This window comes from Accipiter gentilis, chromosome 1 (genome assembly GCF_929443795.1).
Source record: "Accipiter gentilis chromosome 1, bAccGen1.1, whole genome shotgun sequence".
In the NCBI taxonomy this organism is placed as follows: Eukaryota; Metazoa; Chordata; class Aves; order Accipitriformes; family Accipitridae; genus Astur; species Astur gentilis.
In genome coordinates, this window is record NC_064880.1 from 20,588,312 (window position 1) to 20,616,070 (window position 27,759).

At 38.4% G+C, this 27,759-nt stretch overlaps 1 protein-coding gene across 5 annotated transcripts in view; it reads left to right on the forward strand.

Moving 5' to 3' along the window:
* Window positions 1-27,759, forward strand: part of MYO1B (myosin IB) — a 124,390-nt gene that overhangs the window by 78,314 nt on the left and 18,317 nt on the right. For 3 of the 5 annotated variants that reach the window (XM_049801254.1, XM_049801243.1, XM_049801274.1), the window contains exons 10-23: window positions 745-892; window positions 1,561-1,679; window positions 2,461-2,547; window positions 2,868-2,933; window positions 15,150-15,254; window positions 16,721-16,783; window positions 17,598-17,798; window positions 19,863-20,089; window positions 20,266-20,466; window positions 21,758-21,851; window positions 22,302-22,451; window positions 24,607-24,675; window positions 26,333-26,419; window positions 26,717-26,803. In XM_049801254.1, the coding sequence (XP_049657211.1) occupies window positions 745-892; window positions 1,561-1,679; window positions 2,461-2,547; window positions 2,868-2,933; window positions 15,150-15,254; window positions 16,721-16,783; window positions 17,598-17,798; window positions 19,863-20,089; window positions 20,266-20,466; window positions 21,758-21,851; window positions 22,302-22,451; window positions 24,607-24,675; window positions 26,333-26,419; window positions 26,717-26,803 (1,704 nt within the window). The remainder of the gene's footprint in view (window positions 1-744; window positions 893-1,560; window positions 1,680-2,460; window positions 2,548-2,867; window positions 2,934-15,149; window positions 15,255-16,720; window positions 16,784-17,597; window positions 17,799-19,862; window positions 20,090-20,265; window positions 20,467-21,757; window positions 21,852-22,301; window positions 22,452-24,606; window positions 24,676-26,332; window positions 26,420-26,716; window positions 26,804-27,759) is intronic. The other 2 variants (XM_049801265.1, XM_049801284.1) reach the window with 1 other exon arrangement.

The window sequence follows — 27,759 nt, forward strand, 5'->3', positions numbered from 1 at the left end:
ATAGCGTGTTTGCACAAGGAAGCTTATCTACAACTAGAAAACACAAAGAACCAGGTTTCTGGAGTATTCTAGTAGGAATACAAAAAAGATTAAAAAAAAAAAAAAAGAAGAAAAAAGAAGGAAGGAAAAAAATAAAAGCCCAGACCCTTTGATCAGATCATGGAAAAGGTTATATCATGTAGTTGTTTAAGATGGCAGTGACTGGGCTTCATGAACCAGGCGATGCTGATCAAGTCAAAAGAAAAACAGGGCTAGGATGGCTCTCAAGATGATTTATCGTGATGTTTTTGCTTGATTGTACTCAGGGACAAGAAGAATACAGGACCCCGTTACCCAGTGTATGCAAATTTAGACTCTAAAAGTTACTGGCTTTTAGAGCAACAAAGTGGACTGAGAAGACAGCAGTACCTGTTCATTTGACTGTGAAAAATTGGGTTGGGTTATAAACTAAATTAAGTGGCTAAAAAAAATCATACTGCATTTTAGAAACCCATAAACTGAATGAATCCTAGAAGTGGACTGGACTGACATGCCAGCTTGATTACCAGAGCTTCTTTAACCTGTCTTTCATATTAAAAAACTTACTTATCCAAGCATAGTAATTATATCATGTTCTTTTTGTAGCAAAAGTGTTCACAAAACATTTTGAATTTATGCTAATACAGATAAATGGTGAAGTTTGCCGGTATGATCTGTTTAAATGTAGATTCTTTTATCTCATAATTTTATCTGTCCCCTTTCCAGAATGCAATGCAGATTGTTGGTTTTATGGATCACGAAACACAGTCTGTTTTTGAAGTGGTGGCAGCCGTTCTGAAATTGGGAAATATTGAATTTAAGCCTGAATCTCGCGTGAATGGCCTAGATGAAAGTAAAATCAAAGATAAAAACGGTAAGATGAGATTAGTGGTGGGATGAAAAACACTAATTTGTCTGAAGTCATTATTAATTTTGTAGTTTCTGTAGACATGCAATATCCTTACAGATTAATTAAATTAGATTGTTTCCAAAACTAACCCGCAGGCAAATCAGTTGAATTCTGTGCAATTTCATTCGCTCTGTCTGAAATTCCAAAAATGATTATTTTCTTTTTTTCCACTTTATTAACACTTTCTTCTGAAATGTTAAATGGTGCTATGCATTTTTGTAACTGCTTATTCTGCAGCGGAGGCTTTTTGTTCTTTTGTAGTAGGGTATCTCTGCCTGTAATGTCAGATGCATTTGGTTATGTTTGATACATTTTGAAAGTTTATTTATTTTCATTAGAAAGGTTTTGATCATGAACAGTAGTCTGTGATAAATGGAAGAAAAGTTTCTTCACAAAAATAACCAGATAGAAAGTGCTTTCAGAACCGGTAACTCTGTTTCCTCATGCTGTGTGCGTATTTTTAAAAACTTTGCTTGTCAGGGTAGGGAGGAGAGAGTGTGGATGGGGGGCGCTTCTGTTGAAGAAAACCTGTTTGAGGAAAATGCTGAACTACTTAAGCTGATAGTTTTGAGGAGGAAAAAGCAATTATGTGAAAGGAGTCATTATATTTACACTCTCCTTTTTTATGCTAGAACTCAAGGAAATCTGTGAGTTGACGGGTATAGACCAGTCTGTACTGGAAAGAGCTTTCAGCTTCCGGACGGTTGAAGCCAAGCAAGAGAAAGTTTCAACAACACTAAATGTGGCTCAGGTAAAAAGAGGTCCTGATTTTAAAGGGAAGAATCATTTTAAATGGCAATTTATTCTACATGACTAAACCATAACTGCCCAAATAAAAACTACAACTAATAGGCTGTACTGAATAAAACATATCACTAGCATAAGTGTGTTTTTTCTTCAGCGGTTTCTAAGTGTTCAAATATACTGGATGTTTTGGTTTTATGTGTAAATTACCTCAAAAAGAAGAGGCATAGGAAGATTGCAGAGAATGAAAAAATGAGACGGTTCTGCACAAAACGCATGTTGAAAGTATTGTGGCAGACTGTTTTTGTTTAGAGCAACTGGTGTGATTTCGTGTGAGTAGTACACCCCAGGCTGCTGAAAAACTTTTGCTGCCAGTGTGAATTTATCTTTCTGTAGTGCTGCAGAGCCAGTGTCTCATCAGCTCAGGCTAGCAGGGATGTCGTTTCCCTAACCGTAGCTGCTCAAGTCCCTTTGCTTAGGATGAGGGTGGGGCGGGGGGGTCGTCTGTAGAGGGTATCCGCATGAGCAGGAAGGGAGACGAAGTGCCCTGATTGTAGCTGCTGTTCCAGCCAGCCTGCAGCAGGAAGGCAGAGGAGCGCACCAGCGAGCGGCCAATGCTGCCAAAGTGTCCGGGCACCCCTGGTCTGCCTCTGATGCCTCCTTAGGCAGAGGCACTGCTGCCTGAGCCGTTCTCACTCTGTTCATAGCACCTTTAAGATACGCCGGTAACATATAAAGTTTGGGATTAGCCCAGCATTTGTAACGTTGTTCTTCTTTCTTCTGTTTAGGCTTATTACGCCCGTGATGCTCTGGCTAAGAATTTATACAGTCGACTGTTCTCTTGGCTTGTTACCAGAATCAATGAGAGCATTAAGGTATTGTTGGTTTGTGCCTGTAAAAAAACCAATAGAAATCCTTTAAATTAAAGCGGACAGTAAAACTGTATTTGCCAATTTCAGGTTTTCCTGGTTGTACACTGTTACACACAGTACAGGTGAATAACCGTATCGCAGCTCAACAAATTGCTGTCTGCTCTGTTTTTAAGCTTATGAAAATAGTCAGTGTGTTTTGGGAAACCATACTTAACATTTTAGTTTACAAATTTTAACAGCCTCCTTATGAGATACATTAGTTTTCTTCATTCCCAAGTATAAAATATACAGATGACTGACTCAATGTTTAATTTTTTTTTAAGGCACAAACAAAAGTGAGAAAGAAGGTAATGGGGGTGCTGGACATCTACGGCTTTGAAATTTTTGAGGTAAGACCTTTATAATGGTAAACATTTAACGTGAGAGCTGTTATTAAAGCTTAATAGAGTAGTTCATGAATTTGTAATCGGAATACATGTAATTTCAATCAAGTGTGTCATTCCTGACAAAAAAACTACTAGAGAAGTAAGCCAAAGAGAGATGTCTTAGCATGTCTGGCAATTGAAACAAATTTATGAAAGCCAACTTATGTTTTTACACCATCGGTAAATAAATATTTATGATGGGTAAACTAAATATATTTTGTTGTGGTGTGCATTCTGAGCATAAGAGAAACTCTAGCAGTGTCATTTCTGCCCTGAGGCATTTTGTGGATTTCTTTGAACAAGCTTTGTATCCTTTAAAAAACACAACACAAACTATACAATTTTTTTCCTGTCAGAATTAAACAAAGAATGATATTCCACTTTGTGTCAATTCACTTAGATAAATATTCTGTACCGATTCCTAGCTAATGATCTGTGGCTCACTGCTGTTTGTTTATGATAGTATTTTTAGACCGGTGGTATTTTGAAAGAAAAACAATCAATGAGGAGTTTTTAATTGGGTTAGAGAACACCAGGAAGAGGGAGTTTTCATAAATCTTATTCTGACAGTTTATTTTAAGAGATTTATAGATGTTGCTTGGAATCTGTATAGTGTTTAAACTAGAAACTCAACTGGGGAGAAAAATCAGTAGAAAACATGCAATCCTTACTCACTTCCCTACAACCTTCCTGAGAATCCAGGGACTGTGTTTAAACTGTGTAGAAGATGGGAATAATCCAGAAAAGAGTAATTATACATGGGAGGGTGGTGTAAGTTTTCTTTCAGAAGCATGACATCAAAGTATGTGCAAATCAAAATACCTCTATGAAGAGGAAAAACAAAGCTGATACTTGCTTCAAGGGTTTACTAAGCTAGGTTGCATTGTTTGCATTAAACATAAGAGCATATTTATGAAAATGTATTTCGTGCAGTCAGGTGGCTGAATGGAGATCTGGGTGCCAGATCTCTTTGGAGCTGGTCCTTGGCATACCTTTAGAAAGCTGGACACTGGAATGGTACTGCTGGCATCTTCAGGCAGGACTCTTGTTTTGAGTAGCTCTTTCTTTTATGTTTAATTAAGGATAAACACGTAGGGTGAGGTGGGAGACAGAAGCTTGCACTAACACACAAGCCAACTGAGTAATTGTGTTTGTGGGATGGTGTTCCAGAGACAAGGTTGCTTCTTGCATGTAATTTTCTTTTTTTTTTGTAGGAGTTCCAACATCTTAGAAGGTCCTAAGTAAGTTGTTGAGTACAGGAGATGTAGTTTTGCAGAAGAAAAATGAAAAAAACAAGGCTATTTTCACTTACCTTTTATAGTGAATTACAGTGTAGCTTTTCCAGTTCATATGAATTCAAACATTTTAAAATAATATAGGTAGTTATTGTTCACTTCTTTAAATGCTGAGTATTGGTTCTACTGGAAAAGGTGTGAAAGGTTTGCCTTGTGACTTGAGGATCAAATTCATCAGTACATTCATACAAGACGTGACTCTTCCTTTCATGCTCTAAGACCTGTGGTGAGAGCACTAGCCAAACAGCTTGGTTCAGCATCACAGAAATAATGGAATTATTTCTAAACATTCAAAATGGGAGTCAGGTAGTATGCCAGAAACATACATGGCTTGTACTACACCATATTCTAATTTAAAGATGTTTGAAAAAGAAACTTAATTGGTTTAGGTTTCTAGAGGTAACTAGTATAGTTACTGCTATTGGGACTACATGGCAGTACTGCAATTCAAAGGGTGAGTGATAGAAAAAGAATCTATTAGAAGATCCTGAATCAGCTGTATTTCCAGTACCGCCCACTTAGCCATCCCTCTGTTTCCAGTCAGGTTAATTTTTTATAATCAGAAACTGCTGACTTATTCTCAATTGAATCAAAAGCAAAGATATTCTTTCAAGGCAAAAAAATTAATTTTCTATGCAGCTCTAGTTGGAACAAAAGATGATATTATGTCATAATCCTTAAATTGAGTAAAATAATTATGTAATGAGCACTGTATAGGCAAAGCATAACTTGTCTTGTGGTTGCTTGAATGAATGTCATATAGTGAGGTCGAGGAGGATGCCTAACAAATATTTTTATGTTGAGTTTTGTAACAAATGATCGAATCTCACAAAAGTTATTAAAGATTTTGTGAAAATGCTTACAGAAAACAATTTTTGTTGAGAATTTAAATAACTGCAGAAAATACATGGTTTAAAGTTAATGATATTAAAACAATCAATAAATGAATGGAATTTTAACACTGTACAATACTGTAACTCAAGCAAAATTCAATAATGTCATAAGATTTATAGCATAAAAAGTATAGTGGAATTTGGAGTGTTTTGCCATGTGGTACATTTGTAAACACGATGGCTAAACATTTGAAACATTAGCTGAGCTGCAGCTAATGGCAGTAACTATATCCATTGAATTATAAATTACTTAAAACCTCTGACTAAAAAAGTGCATTTCCCTTCTGAACCTAATTCTTAAGTCAGATTTTGATTTTCACGTCTGTTCTTAAAGGTTAGAACTAACATCATCTCTACAAAGAATGTTTTTTGGCAAAAATGTATTTGAAAGACTTCTTCATCTGTAAATTTGTGCATTTAAAACTTGTAAGCTGTTTGATATGCTGAAGGTAAAAAGGCCTACTTTAATCATGTTTCTACTGGGGAAGCAGGTAGGTTTATCAGTAGCACATGTTCTTTGACATAAAGTGTCCTTCCACCTCGGAGACAGAACGTATCAAAAAACATAGAAGGTGTAGTAGGAGTTTTGTATATACATGCTAAACATTTACACATGAAGCTTAATACCATTGAAATAAGTAGCAGGATATGTGTTTACTGAAGGGTGATTATATTAATTTTTTCCCCCTTTTAGTATTACACTTAACCATCAGGATCAAGGAAAGAATAAACTAATGATATTCTAGTTTACCTGTTTTGTCCTGAGATTCTCGCTTAAAAGTTACTGGAATACATTATAGAATAGTCTGCTTCCACTGCAAAAACACTAGTTTGCTACAGATTTTTGAGGTTTTTGTTTTGTTTCATAATGGGCAGGGCAGACAATATTTCTTGGGCCTTATTCCTTAGATCATTTTACAATTCCTCCTGTAAGAAGAGTAAAGAAATCCAGATTTATCGTTCTGAAAGATCCTACACTTCACCTTCTGATGACAATAGCAGTCTTGTTCTATTACATGCAAATTGAAGCTTATATAAACAAGATTTTTTCATCTATTTTTTAAATATTACTTTACTTACTGTCCACTGTAATTTCTACAGTTTTCTGTAATTTAAACTGAAGCTAAGTTACAAAGTAACTGGAGGTTTCTTGAACCTTAACAAAGGAAAGATACTGATATTGATAATGCTGGCATATAGTCTTTGGGATTTGGTTTCCGCTGGTATTTTTGTCAAGCACAAGCCCCACTTTTCAGACAAACCCAAAAGCTATCCAAGAAAGCAGATTTAAGGACTTGGCTGTCCAAAAATTCAGATTAGGGAATGTAAATCTATCGATAATCCTCAGCCTCTGTGGGTTTGGCAGATACCAACAGCAAGCTTGGCTAAACAATCCACAAAATAGGTGCTGTAAAGCTGTGTTTATTTTTGAATCCTGCCATACCCTTTGTGGTAAGCTCTATGCTGGGACTGAATGTTTGAAGGCGAAATGCTGAAATTTTGGGTGTCTCTGTGTGAATTGTCTATGGGCAAGGGTTTAGGGACTAGAATTAGTGTGCAAAAGGAGGCTACAGGACCAGGTTGGTTGTGTAACGCTGCTTGAGCAGTGGATTGAAGCCTGACAGCAAATGCTCCAAGTATGTTTATCCACATTTTTGAGCGGCTGCATGCATAGTCAGTCTGCAGTCTAGACTGTGATTTGAGATGGGGTAGGGATGATGGCTGGTGGCACGGGGAATTTCAGAACCGGCTTGATTGCAGATTTCTTCAGGTGGGCTTAGGGCTGGTCCTGTTTTCTTCCATGTTTGATTCTGTATTTTTGGGCAGAAGCAGTTTCTGTATCTCTGCAAAATGCTGGGGTAGTGTTGTGGAAGCGGTGGGGTTTATGAAAAAGAAGTGAAGGCTGTAGAAGGCAAATGACTGAGGGCCTGGCAGGTTTCAACAGAGATGAGCAGAAGACTGGACATTGTAATTTTATGTTGTGTACATCTCCTGTGTAGATGAGGGCTAGGGTATGTAAAAATGAGTGACATGGAGGAAGTGTGAATATTTCATCCCGCCTAGCCTTCAGAGATAAAAATGTCTGTCTGTGCTAGTTGGCTTAAAGGATTTATTCTGAATCTTCAGGTGCCACTATGTAGCTGGACCATATGACAAAGCTAATGATTTGGAGTGCAGTTTTATGAAAGTTAAGGCTGCCAAACAAGGCTTATTCTTGAAATTTGCCAGGTTGTAAGAAGACAGTTTGAGAATGTGAATGCTTTCTGCTCAATCACTTGGCGGAGCAGTTTGTTCCACGTATTTTAGCCTGATGAGAAGTGGGGATCTGCCAGGTATAGAGCTGCAAAAGTAAAGGCTGCAGAAAGAGAGGGATTGTTTCCATTTGGCCCTCAGACATCTGATGAGGGTTGACCTGATGTGGTATAAAAATGCCTTGTCTTTGGGGACAGCATCTGACCAACTTCTTTTGCTCCAGGTACACAAGAACATGCAAAGACACGGCAGCATCCATCATATTATGCATAAAAAACAGCAGTAAATAAAAATATCACCAACAAAAGAGCCAAACAAGCCACCCAGCAGTAAAACCAGGTCCATTTCACACAGTCTGTGATGCACTTTGATAGTGCTTCTGTTTATTTATGGCAATTAGCTTGTTTCTTGTGTGCAGAAGTCCCTTCTGGTGCCGGAAAGAAGCTTGGTCATATTGCATGTACTACGTAAACTGTGATCTGGACATTGATAAAATGCCAATATCTTTATTGAGGGAATCTGTTAGAAACATGAAGAATGCAGTTTCATTATATTAACATGTTCATAGTTGTGGTAATTACCTGTTTTTAGAGGGAGCTAACCAAATAACTGTTCTGAGATGTTTTAAGGCATGAAAAAATTGGGGAGGTATTTCCACTTTTACCATAAATCTATATGACAGCTTGGTCCAGTTGCTGAATAGTTGCTTTGCCTTTTTCTATCCTGTTCATTATATGAGGGAAATTACAGTTGCAGAACATGCTGAGCTCTGAGAGATTGCTGCTGGCCCAGAGACTTCCCCCCACATCCCCCCTCAAGGATGATTTTACTGGAGAAGGGTCTAGTCGTTTGCTAGAATGATGACTTATTAGAGAAAAAAAAAGCGTACAGAGAAAATTGGCTTCTCAAGATCTTCTTTTATCTTCATCTTTTTTTTCTTTTTCTTTCTTTTTCTTTTTTCTCTTTTCCTTTTTTCCTTTTTTCCTTTTCCCCCCTTTTCCCCCCTTTTCCCCCCTTTTCCCCCCCTTTTCCCCCCCTTTTCCCCCCTTTTCCCCCCTTTTCCCCCCTTTTCCCCCCTTTTCCCCCCTTTTCCCCCCTTTTCCCCCCTTTTCCCCCCTTTTCCCCCCTTTTCCCCCCTTTTCCCCCCTTTTCCCCCCTTTTCCCCTTTTTCCCCCTTTTTTCCCCCTTTTTTCCCCCTTTTTTCCCCCTTTTTCCCCCTTTTTTCCCCCCTTTTCCCCCCCTTTTTTTTTTTTCTTCATTCTTTTAGGCTCTGGGGAACCCTTTCTTCATGTCTTGAATTTGGTTCTACCTCAACCATGGAAATCTGTTGTTTTGTAGTTGCCTTAATCTCCAGACTGTAATTTCCAGCTGCTTCTTCTAGGCACTCTACCTTGCAACAGATTTCCTTTTCAGAATTGTTCAACCCTTTTTGGATGCCCATCAGCATATCATATACTGGCAAGCGACAGTGCCAAAATGCGTGTACCTGGCCCTCTATTAAATCTGATCACACAAGGCGAAGCCCAGTCTAGTGTGAAAGAGGACAACTAAATTTTTTAATCTATAATTGTTCAACTACATCTGCGGGCAAGTGCTAGGAAAGAGGGGAGCTTTACAGAGAAGGACCCTTGGCTGGACTCCTAGGTGCTATGGAGACTGTAAAATACTGTTAAAGCAGTAATTTCCTTAAGTGCTAGGATGCTCAGAATCAGAGGTGGATCCCAGGAAGTTAATCACCATTTAATTAATCACATAATAATGTAAGTATTTAGAGAGGCTTATTTTGCAAAACACAGGTTTATGAAGTAAATCCCATAGGCTGGCTGTTTTCAACAGAGGAAATATTTGAAATGCTGGAGCAAATACACACAAATGCTCTGCTTCAGATTGTGAGAATAACATTTTGCCCTACAGCAGCTATTCCAACTTGGTAGAGGAATGGATATGATTATATAGTAGGTCTTGCCTATTTGTAATTCCTGTTGTTCCAGGACTGTAATTTATCAGGTTGAGTTTGTTGAAGTGATTTTACCTGGGTTTCCTCATGGATCACACATGCATTGTGTGCACTGGATTCACTGTAGTTTCTTGCCCTTTTAACTCCAAATCTGATTTTAGACCTGTGTGTCCAGACACCACAGCAAGATGGATTTCAGAGTGCCTGGTTCTCTCTACCAGTGCCAGTAGCATCAATAAGGACTGAAGTTGGTTGTGCTATGCAAATATGGAAAATGGATAATCCCTGAAGCTTTTGTCATATATCTTTCTTGCTCTTCAGGTACACTGAAACATGGTTTGATTACATATACATGGAATATTTATAGGTAAACAGTATGCTTCTCTGGTTCTTTGCCTATAGAGATACTTACACGGAAGCACAGAGCTTACTCTAGTTTACATGAGAATTTTTTCAATTAAGTTTGATTACTCGAATTTTTGAATATGTAAACAGACAAGTAAGGGATAAATATTGACATCATCTTCACTAACTGCAAAAAAATTTAAAAAAAAAAATTATAACTGGTCATATGTAGTTCATTGCTGTCTAAGATAAAAATAATGTCTTTTATTTTCTTTAAATGCACTTTCCACATTTTGCTGATTATAATTTTCTAGCATTTATGTTTCTTAGTTTCATCTCATAAACTCCTATGCTTCTGTGGTCATACATATCCCTATCCCTATCCCCAGACACCACAGTAGGATATAAATTAAATTTGCTGGTTGGTTTCACCATTCATTCCACCATTCATCTCAGTGAAGCGAGTATGTTGGTCTTTTATCATCATTATTTTTGCCATCTAGTTTTTTCTCTAGGAGCCTGAGTAGTAGTCTGGGGGCCTGATGGAACTACCTGGGATCACCTGCTGATGTTAGGACGAGGTCAGAGACTTCCAATGCCTGGAGCTGTGTTGATGTTGAAAAAAGTTACTTCCTGGGGCTATATGTGTTAGAGCAAAAGCATCAGTCTCTGTATGTCTTTCCGCCCCCTACATAGATCAAAAAGTTCATTTTAATGGCATTGGTTCTTCTGATTTCAACAGACAGTCTCATGACTTGAAATGTATAGGGTTTGTTTTAAAGTATTCTTTTCCTTTAAATACTTATCATGTATTTTTTATTTGTATGTGTTCATGTAAGGTATTTGAAAAGGTGTTGCTGAACATCTTTTTGTTAATGTGGTTGTAGACTAAGCAATATGTAGATTTTTTTAACTGGCTCTCAACAAGAACTGGTGTGATGAAAGAGTAAGAAAGAAGGTGAAGTATTGAGAAACACCTTGAATAGGTGTGATACTGATGATATAGCTGAGCCTGTAGATATGGATCAACATCATATGCTTGATTTGGGGAAAACAGTGAAAGCAGAGAGGACAGAAGAAAATGGAACACTTAAACTAGGACTTCATTAGGCAGGTGAAAGATAAGAATTTATTCCTGCCTACTAGTATGGAAAAGTATGCAGTTTTCAGTTTTAAGTAGGTATCTTAGTTGCCTCAGAGTCACTGGAAATGACTGGAATCTGGGTACGCAAAAGTGAATTTGAATTCTCTATGGCAAGAGAAGGTTAGAAGGTAGCCGCTTTTCATAGGAAAATGCCCTGGTTTAGATATTTTGTGTTTGTAACTCTAATGCAAGAAATTACACTCAGCATCAGCATATGGAGAGAGGCATTTCTGCCTGAAACCAATAAGAGACTTTTAGACTAATTTTATTTATTTTTTTTACAAAAAATTTTTTTATTTTGTCTGTTTGCTATTGGTATTTTAGTGGTATTATATTACATAAGGTCAGGAACATCCATATATTTTATTTCAGATGATTGCATGATACACGACTGGAATCTTCTAAAGAAGAAATGAGATAAAACATTAAGGAACAAAAAATATTTCCTTAGACTTTCAAGCACCTGTATGTAATTGCTGTAATAGCAGTGGTTCAAAACTAGAACTTTTTATCTTTTCATGGTTGACTCTCTAACAACCTGAGCAAGTAGAACATCGTGATCTGCTTGCCTATATAAGCATTATATTTTTGCATGGAGCAGAATTTTTTTAGAGTTCAAAAACTTGCTATTCATGAAATGCCACCCTGATGCCCAGTAGTTTGAAGGTTGATAAAGAATAAAGCTGTATGAGCACGATACCATTATTTATGAAGTGAAAAACATGGTGAAGTAGACTTTGATTTTTGTCAGTGAATTTTTCTACTTGTCTAAATTTATTGTTGCACCTGATAAAAGATTGAGAGGATAAGCCAAGGGTGGTTGGTTGATCTGTACCTATAAATTTGACATGACTTTAAGCCTATTTGAGGTGACATTCTGTTTCCCAGCACCTTTAATTTCATTTGAGAGACTGAGTGGTTTTTTCTTCCCCAAAGGTTATATTTTGTATTCCACAGTGATTTCAAAGGCATAGTTTGAACTGCTGCTATAAAAATGCAGGGATTGAAGTGGTGCTTTCAACATTAAAGTAGCAGAATTACAGCCTGGAAGAGAAGCTGACACTTTGAGAAGTGCTGGTCTTAAATATTCTTTTTCCTAAATTTTCCTAAGAATATTTACTAAGTCTTTCTGAAATTTTGGGTCCAGCCATGCTGCTGCTGTGTTGGTCAATACCCTTTCTGTCGCTTAATGCAAATGGTCAGCGTAAGGAGCAAGTACAGTCTCTGATGGCTGGGTCCTTCAGCCCATTTCTCCTGGATGGATTTAGTGATATGCTATCACTGGTATTAATCATTCTCTATTGCCTTATACAAAAAAAAGTCAGAAGTCCTTTAGATCCCTTCTAGTTCTGTCATGTTAATTTCTAGGAGCCTTCATTAAAATATTGGGGGACAGTTCAATTGTGAACATTCATCTAGGCTTTGTGAAGCCCTCACATAATTAAAAATTATAGATATACAATAAGGAGAATAAATTCACAATCTCTGCTGCCTTACTTAAGATTTGCCCAGAGATAAATACTCTAATTGTTTTTTTCATACAGTGTTTCTTAAAACCTGTAAAAGGAAATGCCTCTTTCTGAAGTGTATTTAATTTACCGAATGTCTTCTGATCTGTTCAGAGTTAAGTGTTTTGAGAATTTTAGTAATTCCAAACATTTTTCCTCATTTTCTTCACTGTAATTAACTGTTAGCCTTTTGCTCTGTATCGCACATAAAGAACAAAATCACTACTGCTCTTCAGTGACTTTTTTTCCTGGGATAGCAATTTTCAGTGGCTTGGCAATGTCAAATAGAATTTCATAGCCTAAAGTGAGTGATTTGTGAAGAACTCTGTGGATTTTGGTTTGCCTTTCTTTGGCAAACCATAAATGTCATGGATACAGAGCAAATCAGGAAAGCATCTAGCAATTACTTTAATATATTGTTAATGACCTTTTAGTTAGATGGTTTAGCTGGATTTGCGGTTCAGTTTCCATCCTCTTTTGAAGACGAAGACTGCGCATAATATGTGAACAAAAAGTCTGGCAGTCCTTGTAAACATAACAACATGGTGTTTTGGAGAAACAATCTTTCAGCGTTGGGTGGCATGTGCCTGGCAGGAGGTTCCAGAGTGTGTTTTACCCTTCCTGTTTGTCAAGGTGATGTGTCAGTTGGGGTCCTTTTACTTCAGACTCAATATATCTGAAGTGATGGCCTTATCCGAGTGTGTCAAATAAACTTTCACTCATTATTCCTCTAGTACTCTCTCTTCCCTTCCCCGTTCTCCTCTCCCTTTACTGAGATTTGTCTACCTAGGGTTATATATATCGCTTTTTGAGACAAAAGATACATGGTGGTTTAGAGTCGTGGCAATGCAACAATGCTGTTCTGTGTTACACTCTGGTGTGCCTCAATCCCTTGGTTTATTTGATAATGTTTGGACAGTACCTAAAGATACTCATCTACAAAGAAGTAATACATAACATTCATGTAGTACTTCATATTTTCAGTGACATACAAATATGAGTGATAAAAAGACTGATCTACTTGGTATGCTAAATAAATGCTAATAGATGTATTCTGTGTTGTTATGGAAGTAGTATAAGTACTGACTGCAGTTTATGTAATTTCTTTTTGCAACAGAATGCAGTAAGTATGACTTGTTTGCAGTGCTGATTTTGATGCATGCCAAATTTTAACTTTCTCATCTAGAGCTATGCAAGTTTTGCAGTCTCTGATTGATAATTGCGGTTGGTGTGAGGGGCAGAGATTAATGTGGCTGAGAAAGTTTGGTGATCAGCTATGATTTTGCTTTACCTAAAACTAAAATGATAGAAGTAATCTGTGCTACCTTAGTATTTTCTAATCTGCTTGTGTGTTCTTAATCTCATTTAGCAACCAGATCCTTAATTTAAACATTTAAATGATTGCAGTTGCCCTTAGTCATAAAAATTCTATCACCATAACTTGAGCTTCACAGGTATTGTATAGCAGACTTATTTGATAGTGTGAAAAGGCATAGTGGTTTATTCTGCAAATTTTCAGTCTTCCTAAATAACCAAAGTGTTCTCGATGACTAGTAACTAAGAAAGGAGAGGAAAAAAAGGTGCGGGGCTAGGGGGGGAACCCCAAAGCCGAGAAGAGAAGACCAGCAGCAGATATCCAAAATTCCTTTTGATTGCAGTTGTTTCTGCAGATACATGTAAGGAATTCTTACAATATTAATGACTCTTTCAAGCACTGGAAAAAGACAGTGAAGCTGCTCTTCCCTTTTTCTTTGAAAGGGGCATTTTAAACCAGTCCTCAGAATGGGCACCTGGCCTCCAAACTGCACTCATTTAAGATAATGGAGATGAAGTGCTGAACCAGAGCTTTTACGCTGCAATCCTGGCCCTGGCGATGGTAGCAGTAAAACTTCAGTCGACTCGAGTGTGCGAGGGCTTTACCTGTGGTATTTCGGGGCTTGCTGCGGCCATCATTTCTGATGCTGACCCGTGTCCCTCTGGAAGCGTGCTGCTGTAATGCCACAGCCCTGCTCCTGCAGCTGTGATGGAGTGGGCTGCTGTGGCTGCAGTCACTGACCAGCCGTCCTGCCGCCCACCCCTCCTTCCCTTCTGGGGTCTGCTCCGCTCCCCGGTCCCTTCTGCAAAGGGTCACACGCATGCTTGCTCCCTAACCCAGTTTTATATGAATTAGCCTTTTAGAGGATTTTTGGTTGATAAATTTCTTTTCATTCCCATCATTTCAGGGGGCAATTACATGAACAGTTTGTTGGCAGGGAGGAGGTGGATTGACCTCTGGAGCCAATAATCTCTTAACCCAGGCTCAGCTGTAAGCTGAACAGCAGCTTGGGCCTCGATCTGTAGTGAAATAGGATACTTTGTTGGCTACTGAGTGGAGAAGAGGTAATGCTACTGTCATAATTTCATTTATCAGAACCTACAGGAGACTACATTTTACATATGGGGACAGATGAGTGCAGGCAAAACTTTTGTTGTTTATTCCCTGACACCACAGGCGCCCTTATGACTTGTCCCAAGCAATCGATACAGAGGCATCATGAATACAACCTACAGAGTTTTTGTCCCCCCCCCCCCCCCCCCCCCCCCAGAGGAGAAAGCCTCAGGGGAGCATTTGGTCTAAAATTTCCAAACTAGTCTCAATAAAATATTACTCCAACCACCGCATCACAAAACTGGAAGAAGTAGTTAATAAAGCAGCTTGTTGACTTGCAGCTACTGCAGTAACTTACTCCAGCTGAGTTCCAGGGTGTTTACACAACAGCAAGTGCAAACATGTTTTATCTGGCAGGACAACAGCTTTGAGCAATTCATTATCAACTACTGTAATGAGAAGTTGCAGCAGATCTTCATTGAACTCACCCTCAAAGAAGAGCAGGAGGAATACATCCGAGAGGTAACACTTGAATGGATCTTTCGTTATCCTCTCCTCTTCCTGTTGTCCCTGTAAAGATACACAGGCACGCATGCTGGAATCTCTTCTCAGGCCACTGTTTGACCACAGGCCTGGCATGGAGCGCGTTTGTGTGGGACTGCGTCGTAGTTACATGAAGCAAAAAAAGTTGGGTTTGGTTTTGTTTCACATTATGAGCTCTTCAGGTAAAAACCAGAGCCAGCTCTCATTCATTAGCAACAATGACTGACTGGCAGTTCTGAGCAAGGGCTAATTCATTTATTAGAAGACTAATACCACTTTCTAGTATTAGTGCCATTACCCTACAGCCTGTGTTTTGGATTACACAGTAGTGTCTGGGATACACCCCAGCGGCGGCTGCAGCTTATCCTGTTGCAAAAAGGAATTGGGTGGGTAAAACCATAGTGTGCAAGATGAAAGAAACTGCAAATAGATTTTTGGTTCTAGTTTGCTTTCAGTTAAGTATTGAAGGGAGCTGTGTGAGCTCTATGGGTAAATTTAAGATGTGCTTTGGAGCCCACACTCTGGTGTTTGATGTTATTCTGTGAGTGAACATCAAGTTAAAGCTTTAATAGGTTTTAGCAGTACTCCCCATGATACACAGAGCTCAGACGAAACACCAGCTCACAGCTGTAGAAACTGGCATACACTGTCTACTCAAATTGGTTAATACCATTTTGCTGTATAAACGTTTTAAAAAACTAAGTAAAGTTCCTGTCTTACAATCCTGAGGATAATATGAAGTTTGGGCATGTCTTTTTGCATTCAGTGGTGAAACTCTTCATTACTGCAGTTTGGTTCTTGAATGATATTTCAAATGCTCTGAAAAAAACTAAACTGTAGGAAGCACCACAGAAAGCAAATTAAGAATAAAATGAATATTGTCTTTTTCCTGTCCTTTGCCCTACCAGTGTTACCTCCTGATGCATCTCATCCTGGAAATTTTGAAAAAAATTAGGATATTAGGAATATCTGAACAACAGCCAGACTCTGGATTTTTCAGATGGTCTCATCTAAATTTAGCCCTCTTTCTTCCTCTCATTTAAAAAACCCCAACAACTAAGAGCTTAGAAATTTTGATCTCGGATGCTTGCAGTGAAATGGGCTTATTTCCTTATAACCAGTGGGAGCGTGGGCAGAGCGGTGCTGGGGCGGGTGGGTGGCGGGAGGAGCCTGGCAGGGGGCCAGGGGAGTGCATGGGAAGCTGACACGGGTGGGGGAAAGGAATGGAGAACGAGTTTGGCAGCCGCTCAAGGACAGTCATTTTGCACAGATAATGTTAGTAGTAGGTGATTGCATTTCTTTCTTGGTAAATAAAATATTGGTAAGCATATAGAATTAAATTTGAAAGTACTATCTTAGTTAACTGGAATATAGTTTAAATTGCCTAGAGGAAAAGCTCCCTCCATTATTTTCCTGTTTATACATTTATTTATTTTTTCTTACAGGGGATTGAATGGACTCATATTGAGTATTTCAACAATGCTATAATTTGTGACCTAATAGAAAATGTAAGTTATATCCAACAATCTCTCTGAATCATTTTTTTAGTGCATGGATTGAATTTAGCCGTTAAGTTCGTACGCATCTTCATGCACTTTGATTTTATAAAACAAGCCACTCATTGTATTAGTCATCTCATTCTGTATGGTAAAAGTTTACTTTACTAAAATTTATTTTTTTTTTATGAGACTATATGTTACTTTGTTAGAAATGTTCAGCAGCACCTATTGGGGGGGGGGGGGGGGGAGGAACAACCAAAAAACTCAACCAAAAACCAACAAACCAAACAACTCTTAAATGTTTACACTTAGTGCTGTGTTCTATAGCAGATATCGCATGCTGCATTGTAAATAACATTTCTTTTTATATGGAAACTAGGAAACTCAACGACTTGTTGCTGAGTACTTTAGGTACAGAAAGTACTTGTATCTGTTAACAGGACTTCCTATGGACTTAGCACAGCAAGAAAGATAAAATCCCTTAACAACTGGAAAAACCCAGTTTTTACCATTAGCATAAAATATGTGCTGGTTTTACCCATAAACTGGGTACTTTCAGTTAAGTTGGAGTTTCTACAGTATGAGTAAATGACATGAAATTCCAACATGAAGTTCAAGATTCAGATCTCAGAAGCAGTCTTTCAAAAACGTGGATACTAAAAGTCTGTTGGAAGGGGGGATGATGAAAAGAGCCAAGCTTTGAGATGGCTAGAAGAATGGTTTCTGGGTAGCAGAAGTCGAACAAGAGAGAGCAGTCTCCTTTTTATGCCTAGATGGAAGTGTGATAGAAACAAACACTAAAGCCCTTGTCTTGAAACTTCAGAACCAAACTGGAATCCTGGCCATGCTAGACGAAGAATGCCTGAGACCAGGAACTGTTACCGATGACACCTTTTTAGAAAAACTGAACCAAGTCTGTGCTACTCACCAGCACTTTGAGAGCAGGATGAGCAAGTGCTCCCGGTTCCTCAACGACACCTCCTTGCCTCACAGCTGCTTCAGGATTCAACATTACGCTGGCAAGGTACCTGGTGAAGCAAGGGAGTTACGTGGCGAGGCTCCTTCGTCCATTAAATGATGTTACAGTAATGGAGAGGAATTGCTTGAGTTAACAGTTAATCAAAGAATCCAGTCCTGTGTTAATCTTTTTCATCTTAAGCCTAAGATTTGTGATTTGGGCTGGAAGGTTTTCAGAGATCATGCTGCTCTAGCTGAAATCAAGGGCAGCTCTCCTTTCCTCAGAGGAGAAGGATGTCCCACGTGCTTTGGTGGTGAACTGCTTGTGCTGCTAGGTCTCTGGAAATACAACGTTGTTTAGAATGACAAAAATTCACACATATCTGAAGGCAGGATATTTTGGAAAACATGTTCTTTGCAACTGAACTAGCTGAAGTCCTTAGTCATGTTGATGAGGAAGTGGAGGTTTTGTACATTTGAAGGCACTGAGTTTATTTTGACAGTCTGTGTGTTTAAACAGATGGAAGAGAAAGCTATACAGAGGACTTGCAAATGATTTGCTTTTTAGAACATAAGCAGTATGAATAGATACAAGTCTGATAGTTTTTGATGTGTAATTCAGTATGACTTTATTAATGAAAATCAAAATAATTCATTTTGTAAAAAGAAGACAATTTTTAAAAAAAATCAAAAGTAAATGTAGGAGTTAAAGCTATACCTCTTGTTTGAAGCTGCTGAACTGTTTAATTTCACAGAGGAGAAAATATCTGGAAAGTGTTTCATTTTCCTAGGGCTGTGTAATACTTACCTAGTTTTTAGCATTTTCTCAGTCTTACAATTTTGAATAGCTCAATAATTTGCTTATTCAAAATAGTCCTGGAAATGTCATACCTTCAGTCTTTGAGGCAGCCATTTGTTAACTTTGTTATGTTTTTGCCAAGAAGATTTTGTAATTGGATATAATCAGTTAGGGATTAATTCTTGGATATTTCTTTGGTTGTTGAAAGTCAAAGCGAGTTGAAAATACCCCCGGTACTTTGAGAAACTGCAAACAGGTTGTGTCTTAGCAGACAGTGAGGGTCTTCAATTGTTACTGGCATTCATTTACCCAGCAGAGCAATCAGTGAATTCTTCCTATTTTGGGACAAACGTTGTTTTTCCATCCTCAGCTGAGAACGTTGTGATCTAGTCACTGGACAACAAAAGTTTGATTCTCCTTTTATGAAATACAAGCAAGTTCATATGAACAGTTTTTTCAGCGGTGGCATTTACCACACCTGTCAGAAACAGAAACATGCACTCCAAAGAAAAATGCTGCCTGAGTTCCCAGTTGCTTGCTGTTGTGTAAAATATGGCTATGTCAGTATTAGTTTTATTCAATATTCTGTGTACATAGTACATACCTACACAGAACTGAGAAATTGTGAAGCTGAAGAATCTGTATTACCAGCCAGATGACTTGTCACAATTAATCAAACTAAATTCCCTACCCTTAAAAATTAAAAAAGCCAGTAGCAATCCGATATCTACATGATGAAGTCCCCTTGGATGCCTCCTGGGTCTCCAGCTGCAGGTCAGAGCTTTGCATTCATGCTTGTTGTTGGACTGTTTTCCTGGTAAAAGTCCTTTAAAATAACAGTCCCCTGAGGACTGCACAGATAGCTGCTTGCTGCTGCACTATCAAGAGGTGATATTTCATATCTTGTTTTGGTTAGGCAAATAACATAAGCATTAGTACTTTGAAGGGAAAGGGTATTTTTGCTGTTGTCATTCAAAAGAGAGGGAGAAAACTTTTTGTCAGCCAAAAAAAGATTGTTTCGGAGTATTGGCAAGTGGTGGTGTATCAGAGTTATCACAGAAGAACAGGCTTTTTCATTTTAGAAACCAGAATTGATCAGCACAAGGAACTGTTAGCAGTGTGAGAAAATGCATGTTTCTCAGGTAGCGTGTTCGCAGAAATTTTATCCAACAAAAAGTCTTCCAAATGTCAAATTTAAAACGAGAGCTGAAATGTCTTTTGTTTGTTTTGGATAGTGAGAAAGAAGGAGAAATCAATTTCTTGGGTCAATTTTGAACTGGCCTATGTTATAGTTCAAAACATGCTCTGATGAGTCTCTTCTGTATTGTTCAGGTTATGTACCAGGTGGAAGGATTTGTTGACAAAAATAATGATCTTCTGTACCGTGACCTCTCCCAGGCCATGTGGAAGGCCAATCACTCTCTTATCAAAGCGCTGTTCCCAGAAGGTAACCCCGCTAAGATCAATCTAAAGAGACCACCAACAGCAGGTTCACAGTTCAAGGCTTCAGTTGCTACCCTGATGAAAAATCTTCAGACAAAAAATCCAAACTATATCAGGTAAATTACCCTGTGGCAAAGCTTTGATGAATTTAAGTTTGGTGAAGTTAAAAAAAAAAAAAAAAAATCTTTATATCCAAGGATAAACTATTGAAATCTATGGTTCAAACTCACAATAATAGTTGTTGACATGTACAGGGCTGCAAACAAGTGTCCCTGTTCTCTTCCCTTTCCAGATGCATCAAACCAAATGACAAAAAGGCTGCACACATTTTCAATGATGCCCTGGTGTGCCACCAGATCCGCTACCTCGGTCTTCTCGAGAACGTCCGGGTCAGAAGGGCAGGTTACGCATTCAGGCAGGCATACGAGCCTTGCCTGGAAAGGTACAAAATGTTGTGTAAGCAGACATGGCCCCACTGGAGAGGGCCAGCCAGGTAGGAAAACATCAGTATCCTAACCTGTCCTGTTCCAATGATTGAAATTATTATCTTCCACATGTTCTGATTTTTTTAAGTTTGGGGGTTTTTTTAAAATGAACTTTCACGTATTTTAGAAGTAAATTAAAAAGTAGGGCAGTGTGGCTCAAGTGTTTTACCTGTATGTTGCTCCTTAGCATCTCATTCCAGATTTTGGATGAGTTCATTCACTGGGAAACCTATACTTTTCAGTAGGCTAAAAATTACAGTTCCTTGGCAAAGGAGATTACTTTAGTGATGAACTTGTCTACTTAATGGAAAAGATTTGCATGTGAGCAAGGAGAGCACATAGTTTCTAGAATATATTGTAGCCTTTACTGATTTGGGCCTGAAAGAAGCGGGGGGGGGGGGGGGGGGGAGAGAGAGAGAGAAATACTGGAGTGGAATAAAAATGAGTAAGAGGTCTGGAATGATCAGGAGGATGCTTATGTTTAATAACCAACTTTCAAAGTGTACGAACACCCAATTCTTTGAAGACAGTCACGTGATCTTCCTCTGTCCTTTCAGGAATAATTTTACATAATGATTGGTGAACAACTATGAGATAATACCTCTTGCAAATCAATTGGATTAAATGTATAATTTTAAATTGCATAGGATTCACATGTATTTTTAAAGATAGTGTCTTGGGTAGGCGAATGAGCTTCTCTTAATTCTTATTACACGTGGCCACCAATAGCATGATTTAAATTTCTTTCATAATAGATTAATACCTTTAGCTACAATTTAAATCTTTAGGTTATCAAGATAATGGTAGAAGTGCAGTATTGATAATGGTAGCATTGTTACAATCATCACAAAGATCTGTGCAATTGCTGTCTTTTCTTCTTTGTTGACATTTATAAAATGCAGTTGGGAGAATGTGGAACATTAGCATTTGTCAGACTCATCAGTCTTTGTTCCACATTTTGATGTTAGTGTGAGAGCCCTTTTTAGTTTCTTTTTTTTTGTTTGTTTTAAGTAAAATCATTATAGATGTAAGAGGAAAAAATAGGCCATTGCTGATGCTGTTAAGTAGAATTGCTCTTTTTTGATCAAATTATTCTTAATCTTTACAGTGATTATTCTTGCCTTTAGCTAAATAACCATTGAGTAAATGAGTTAGGTTTTCAATCTTTTTATGTCAAGTGCTATTTAAGAATTTAAAATATGCTTTCATATACTTTCCATAAATTAATCTGTGAATATGTAAACTAAGAAGTTTTAGAGCTGCGGGTCCTGTTTGTTAAACTCGTTCACTTCTTATTAGGGCTGGAGTAGAGGTACTGTTTAATGAATTGGAAATCCCTGAAGAAGAATTTTCATTTGGTAGATCAAAGATATTCATCCGCAACCCAAGAACGGTAAGTGAGAAATGTCTTCTGCAAAATCAAGCCATCTTTCATGAGGATAGCCTGTTATGAACTGCATAATTCACTAGGTGGTTACTACAGATTTTTCTAGATACAGTGCTTTGATATATTGCTGTGTAATATAGCATTTAAAAAGGCACTTTTTAGTGTTAGACCTGTAAAAATTGGTGTGAATCAAGACTCTACACAATAGCTGTCAGCCTAAAATTTAATGTAACTTCTGTGCGCTGACTTGTGACAGCGTGTCTGCCGCAAACCTTGTTGATGTATCTGCCTATAGCTCTGGAGGTGAATAAACCAAAAGGTGTCTGAAGGGGGACTTGAATAACGGAGAGATTCCTCTTACAATAGCTGTGCTTATAGGGGTTTTTTCTGGTCTCTTCTCCCCTGCTGTTTTTCTTCCAATGTCAAATAAAACCCTAAAAAACTTCACACCCCCAGCTCTTCAAACTAGAAGATCTGAGAAAGCAGCGGTTGGAGGACTTGGCTACTCTCATTGAGAAGATTTATAGAGGCTGGAAGTGCCGCACACGCTTCTTGTTAATGAAAAAAAGCCAGATCGTGATTGCTTCCTGGTACAGGAGATATGCAGTAAGATACTATCCTCTACTAAATGGGGGGTTCTTTTCATTGTTTAATACATATTTTCCTATAACCTTGATATGATATTTGATAGAAACGTCATATGATATTTTTCCTTGATATGTGTGGAGAAATATTGAAAAAACTCGATTTTATCTTAGTGTTTAAGTACCAATAATGTGAATAAAGAAAATTTAGTTTTCTGTAGACCACTATTAAATGTTTACATTGTGCTTGTGCTTAAATAATTAAAAAGCTCACCAGAGTCCTTTAGGATTTTGTGGCCCACCTGGGAAGAGTCTTTTTCATTCAGCTAAAATGCTGTGCTGTCTGGCCCTTACAGAGCTTTCAAAACATATGGTTAATGTGTAAAAAATGTTCAGTAATATACATGTGGAATTCAGTCATTCCTAAGGCTTTTTGTATGTTTGCCTTATTTGGAACCTTTGTATTTGAGGCTCAAGAATGCTGCTTGGGAGGATCCCAGGGATCTATTTTAATTATAGCTCATAGGAGTCGTAGTTCAGTATTGTTGTTGATACAGTTCTAAAACAGTTTCAGATCTGTAGATTGGGTATTCTGTATCATGAACGGAACAGTACTGTAATATGACTCTCATGTCTTTTCATCACTTAGTAAATAACATTGAGTTATAAAAAAAATTTATTGTTTTTGAGTTTTAAAACAATTCTTAAACATCTGAGCTGCATTTTGTTATTGTGTGCCTATCGGAAAGCTTGGTAAAATATATCATACAGAAAGAAAGCATCATCTTAAAGTGCAAGTTGCAGAATTGACAATCACTGTTTTTCAGTTGACAAGCACTTCTGCTTATCATCTTGAAAGCCATTAGTGTTTGGTTCAGTTATCATGGATAATTAGAGAGAAGTATAGATCATTTGGAAAAAGTATGAATAAGTGCTCTTTTACTGTAAAAAACCCTCTCGCTGAACTTCTGTGATTGAATGCACCATTTCTACAAACAGCATCATTACAGAATTGCATTGTGCCCATACAGCTTCATCATGATCTCATACAATCTTAGTGAAATAAAAATGGAGTTACCACAGCTAGATTGGCACAACTTTTAATGTAAAGAAATGAAAACAAATACGTGACCAAGTTCACATCATTGATTTCTTAACTGTATACCTTTATTGGTGAAACATGGTAGCAGTTGTCTTTGAATGCAGGATGAAGTCATAGCAAGACCCTCAGAATTACTTACGGGTGACGGCAGAGATTTCCTCAGCCTCTTCCTGTAGATGGAGGGCACCATTCTCCCAACCCAAAATGCCTGTTATGCAGCGTGATTTGGAAGGCTTCATAAGGAATCCCTTGCATGAACCAAGCTTTTTGACAACTTTTTGTGCTGGAGGCGTGGCTAAAGGATCTGGCAGACATTTGCCTGTCTGTTCCCTTGCAAGGCATGACGGATGTCAGTCATGGCATGAATGTGGCCTAGAGGGCATTCCCTCTGGCTTGCTCGCAGAGATGTTCGCTGCAACTGAGTCGGCTGAGTGTGAAGTCTAAAAGCCTTGTCGCAAAGTCTGTCAACTGTTGTTCACTTAGTATTATAGTAACCACTGGTCTACTGGAGAACTGAGCTTTTTAGAAGGAAAATGCTCTGCTGTCCAGGAAATTTATTGTTCAAACTGGCATACTTGGATAATATTCCAGCATGTCATTCAGGAATCCATGGGTTTTCTGTTTTCCTGTTCCTAAGTTATCATCAGCATTTGGTATTAGAAAGGGACTGTGGGTAATAGAAACAGTGCAAGTATTATGAAAAGATGGTAAAAAGCTCAGCCAACAAACCTGAGCATTTGTGATGGTTTGTATGCTACTCTGTTGGTGGGAAAGACAAATAAAGCTGTTACTGTTAGTATTTAATCCGTGCCACTTTTGTCTGCTGACCATGAACTTAGTGTTTCTGTAAACAGAGGGTGACATTGTCCATGCAGCATTGTTGATGTGGTTTATTACCCCTTGAGTTGAACACAGAATCTACACTCTCATGTGCTTGGTCAAAAATTGTTCACTTTTTACATTTAGTGCTTGTATCCTTAATCATATTTTCAAATGTTAGTAATGAAAATTTTATTATACAATACTTTACAGTTGCAATATTTTGTTCTAAGCATCACGTTTATTTCCAATACAGCAACAAAAAAAGTATCAGAAGATAAAGAGTTCGGCTATTATAGTACAGTCTTACATCAGAGGGTGGAAGGTGAGTTTGCCGTCACTGCAGCTATGTGTGCATCGTGAGGTAAGGAGCAGGTCAGAAAATACACTCCAAGGGCACTGAGCCTCCCAATTTTCATGCCTTCTGTCCATGAGCTGTGGCTGTCCTGTGGGTGTTGTTAAATGCTCATATTTGCCGTGGAAGAGGTGAGTTTGGGATATCTGCGTGCAGCCTGGGCTATAAATCCCTGCAAATGGTGCAAGTGGAGGGCTGGGACCACACTAAACTACTGGGTTATCCTTGGGCCGTCTTCTGCCAGAGAATTTGGAGAGAGGTGCCCTCTTTATGTGGGCTGGAGTATGAATGAGTGTGGTGTTCAGAGCAGACCTAGGTACGTGCTACCTGGGCAGCCTGGCAGCTCCAGAGCAGGATGGTCCAGGACTCTGTCACTGGGCTTAAGAAAACTGTAACGTTGGACTGATTTGAAAGAAGTAAGTTGTGATTGGCAGTTATTTTACAGTTAACAGGATTCTCAAAGAATGAACAAAATTGAAAGCAGGCTTAAAATAAAGTTTGGGTCACCTGGGCAGTATGTTACTTGGGTTAAATCTTCAATTCTCCTCCGTGCGCTAAGCAGAGGGGTGGAAGTATACTGTACTCAACTTGTGTTGAGCAAGTACGTTATCACTGTTTGCTTGTCCTCTGCCTCAGTTTGCTACAACTTTGTTTCTTCTGAGAGGTTTGTACTTTGTGAAGGGATAATCCTGCAGCCATAGTAGAGACTTCAGGGGTGACTCTGTAATAAGAGGTAAAAATTAGGTTAATGGCTCAATGAAAGCATCCACAGCGCTTAAAGCAACTACTGCTGTCTAGCTTCAGAAAAAATGTCCCTGGGCTCCTCGTTTTCTTATTAACCTTTCTTCACCCCACTAAATGTGCCTTTCTCCTCTGTTTAGGGAAGAGAGAACTGCCTTTAATTCTGGAGTCAGTTCCCTTCCTGCCAGACAGTGAAGGAAGGGGCTGTAGTTGCTAGCTATAGGTGTTAGCAGCCCTCTCCTGCCCAGAAGGTTTTAAAGTTTGCCAGCAATAAGCTGATTTTTTTACTTTGTCCTTATTATTTTGTTTAAATGAGTTAAAAATATTCTTTCGGTCTAATTATTGATGTACTGTTTTTTCCCATGAGGATTATTTGAAGAAAATGGGTAAAAGCATCATCTCGCCTTGAGTTATGGTTTTCTGTTTGTCATTGGAGAACACGCTCTTTTGTGGTAGCACTGCCACGGATAAAAGCCTGGTATGACAGCAGCCTTTAGTGTGATCTAAAGCCTGGCAATTTACTTGTGATTTAGTCTTTATTGCAGTCTAAATGGATAAGACACATACTGTGTGGAGGAAAAGTATTGTTGCCATTGTACACACAGACATATACATAACCTCAGGTGAAGCAGCAAATCTGGGAGAAAAATGAATGTTGAACTAAGATCCCCTGAACTGCCAGTCCCAAGCTCTCCCTTGTGCACAGAATCTTCCCTAGATCATCGAATGTTAGCCTGCGTAGCATTTATGAATTTATTTGCTTGGGGATTTGGAGACATTGTTTTTTCGTTTTGCCTGGATTTACAGGTTGCAATGCCTTAGTTTAAAATCATTAAGAAATTCTGGTTATTTTTTAAAATAAAATACTGTTTTCAATTGTTCACAGGCTCGGAAACTTCTTCGGGAACTTAAGCATCAGAAGCGTTGTAATGAGGCTGCCACAATAATTGCCGCTTACTGGCACGGTACCCAGGTAAGAAAATGGCAACAAATTGTCCACTTAATTGTCTCTACATAGAATGAAGAAGGCCCTTCAGAATAAAGTTATCTGGGAATATTTTCAGTGCCTTAAACTGCTGGTTTTTTGGTGGTTTTTCTTCTCTTTGCTGCTAACATGTTTTAGCTGGTGCAGTCTGGGAAGCTGGGGCACGCTTTAATATTTGCTGTTTGTAGTGACTGGTTTCTTTCTTTCTTTCTTGCACCATTGGGAACTTGCAGTAACCTTTTCTTTCCTAAGCTTTTCTATATCCCATTTTCAAATGCATCACAGGCGCGAAGGGAACTGAGACGACTGAAGGAGGAGGCTAGAAATAAACATGCTATTGCTGTTATTTGGGCTTACTGGCTTGGATATAAGGTACTTCATGCACATATCACATGCTCCCCTTCATTACCCAACAATATCAACGTTTAATCAGTAGTAAATAGTGCAAATTAATAACTAATACAATTGACTCTAAAATAATAGAGCATGATCATTGATTCCTTCCATTTCCATTCATGCCACACTTAATAAATCTGACAACATTCTGTATGTCAGTTTTTTGTAGAGTAGGAAGTTCTTTGCATGGCAACCAAGTAGTGATTTGCACTAACAAGCCATTAGACTAGATTAAAGATGACTAGAGACAGTATTCTCAAATTAGGCAATGCATTTAACTGCATCTAAAAATGCAAAGCATGGTTTGCAGGGGGAGATAAGGTTGGGGTTTTCTGGTGTGTGTTTTGTTTGGGGTTTTTTCCCTCCTAACAAGTGCTTTCAGTGACACTATTAGTGATCCAATTGAGATTTTCACCAGGCTGTATATTCTGCACCCTGGACAGTCTTTATTTACAAGTTCAAACCAATGCTATTAGGTTTTACTAAATTCTAGTTTTAATTGATTTTCTGGTTGTGATTTGAACCAGTAAGAAAATTTCAGTAAGTACAAGTAAAGCACGGTTTTATGACCTGATCTTTTAGCAGAAAATCATGTTAGTTTGCAATTTTAAACTTACAGCCCTAGAAAAATCCCAGGAATTCCAGCATCAGCTGTTTGTTTTCAGAAGCAAAGTCCCACTGAAAGATTCTTGCTAATCCCCAGCCTGCAATTGTGGGTTATGTGAACATTTGAAATGCTGTTTGCTAGAGGCCAAAAATGTACTGGTTTCAATTAATAAATTTGTAATTTAGTTGAAAACCATATTCAGTAAATATATTAAGTTTAAAACATTTTCCAGTTATTATTTGGGGTGGGGGTGGGGGTGGGGTGGGTGTTGTCAGAACACCTTGCCAACTAGATGGGAGAAGTGTGCTCAAATTGCATCTGGAGT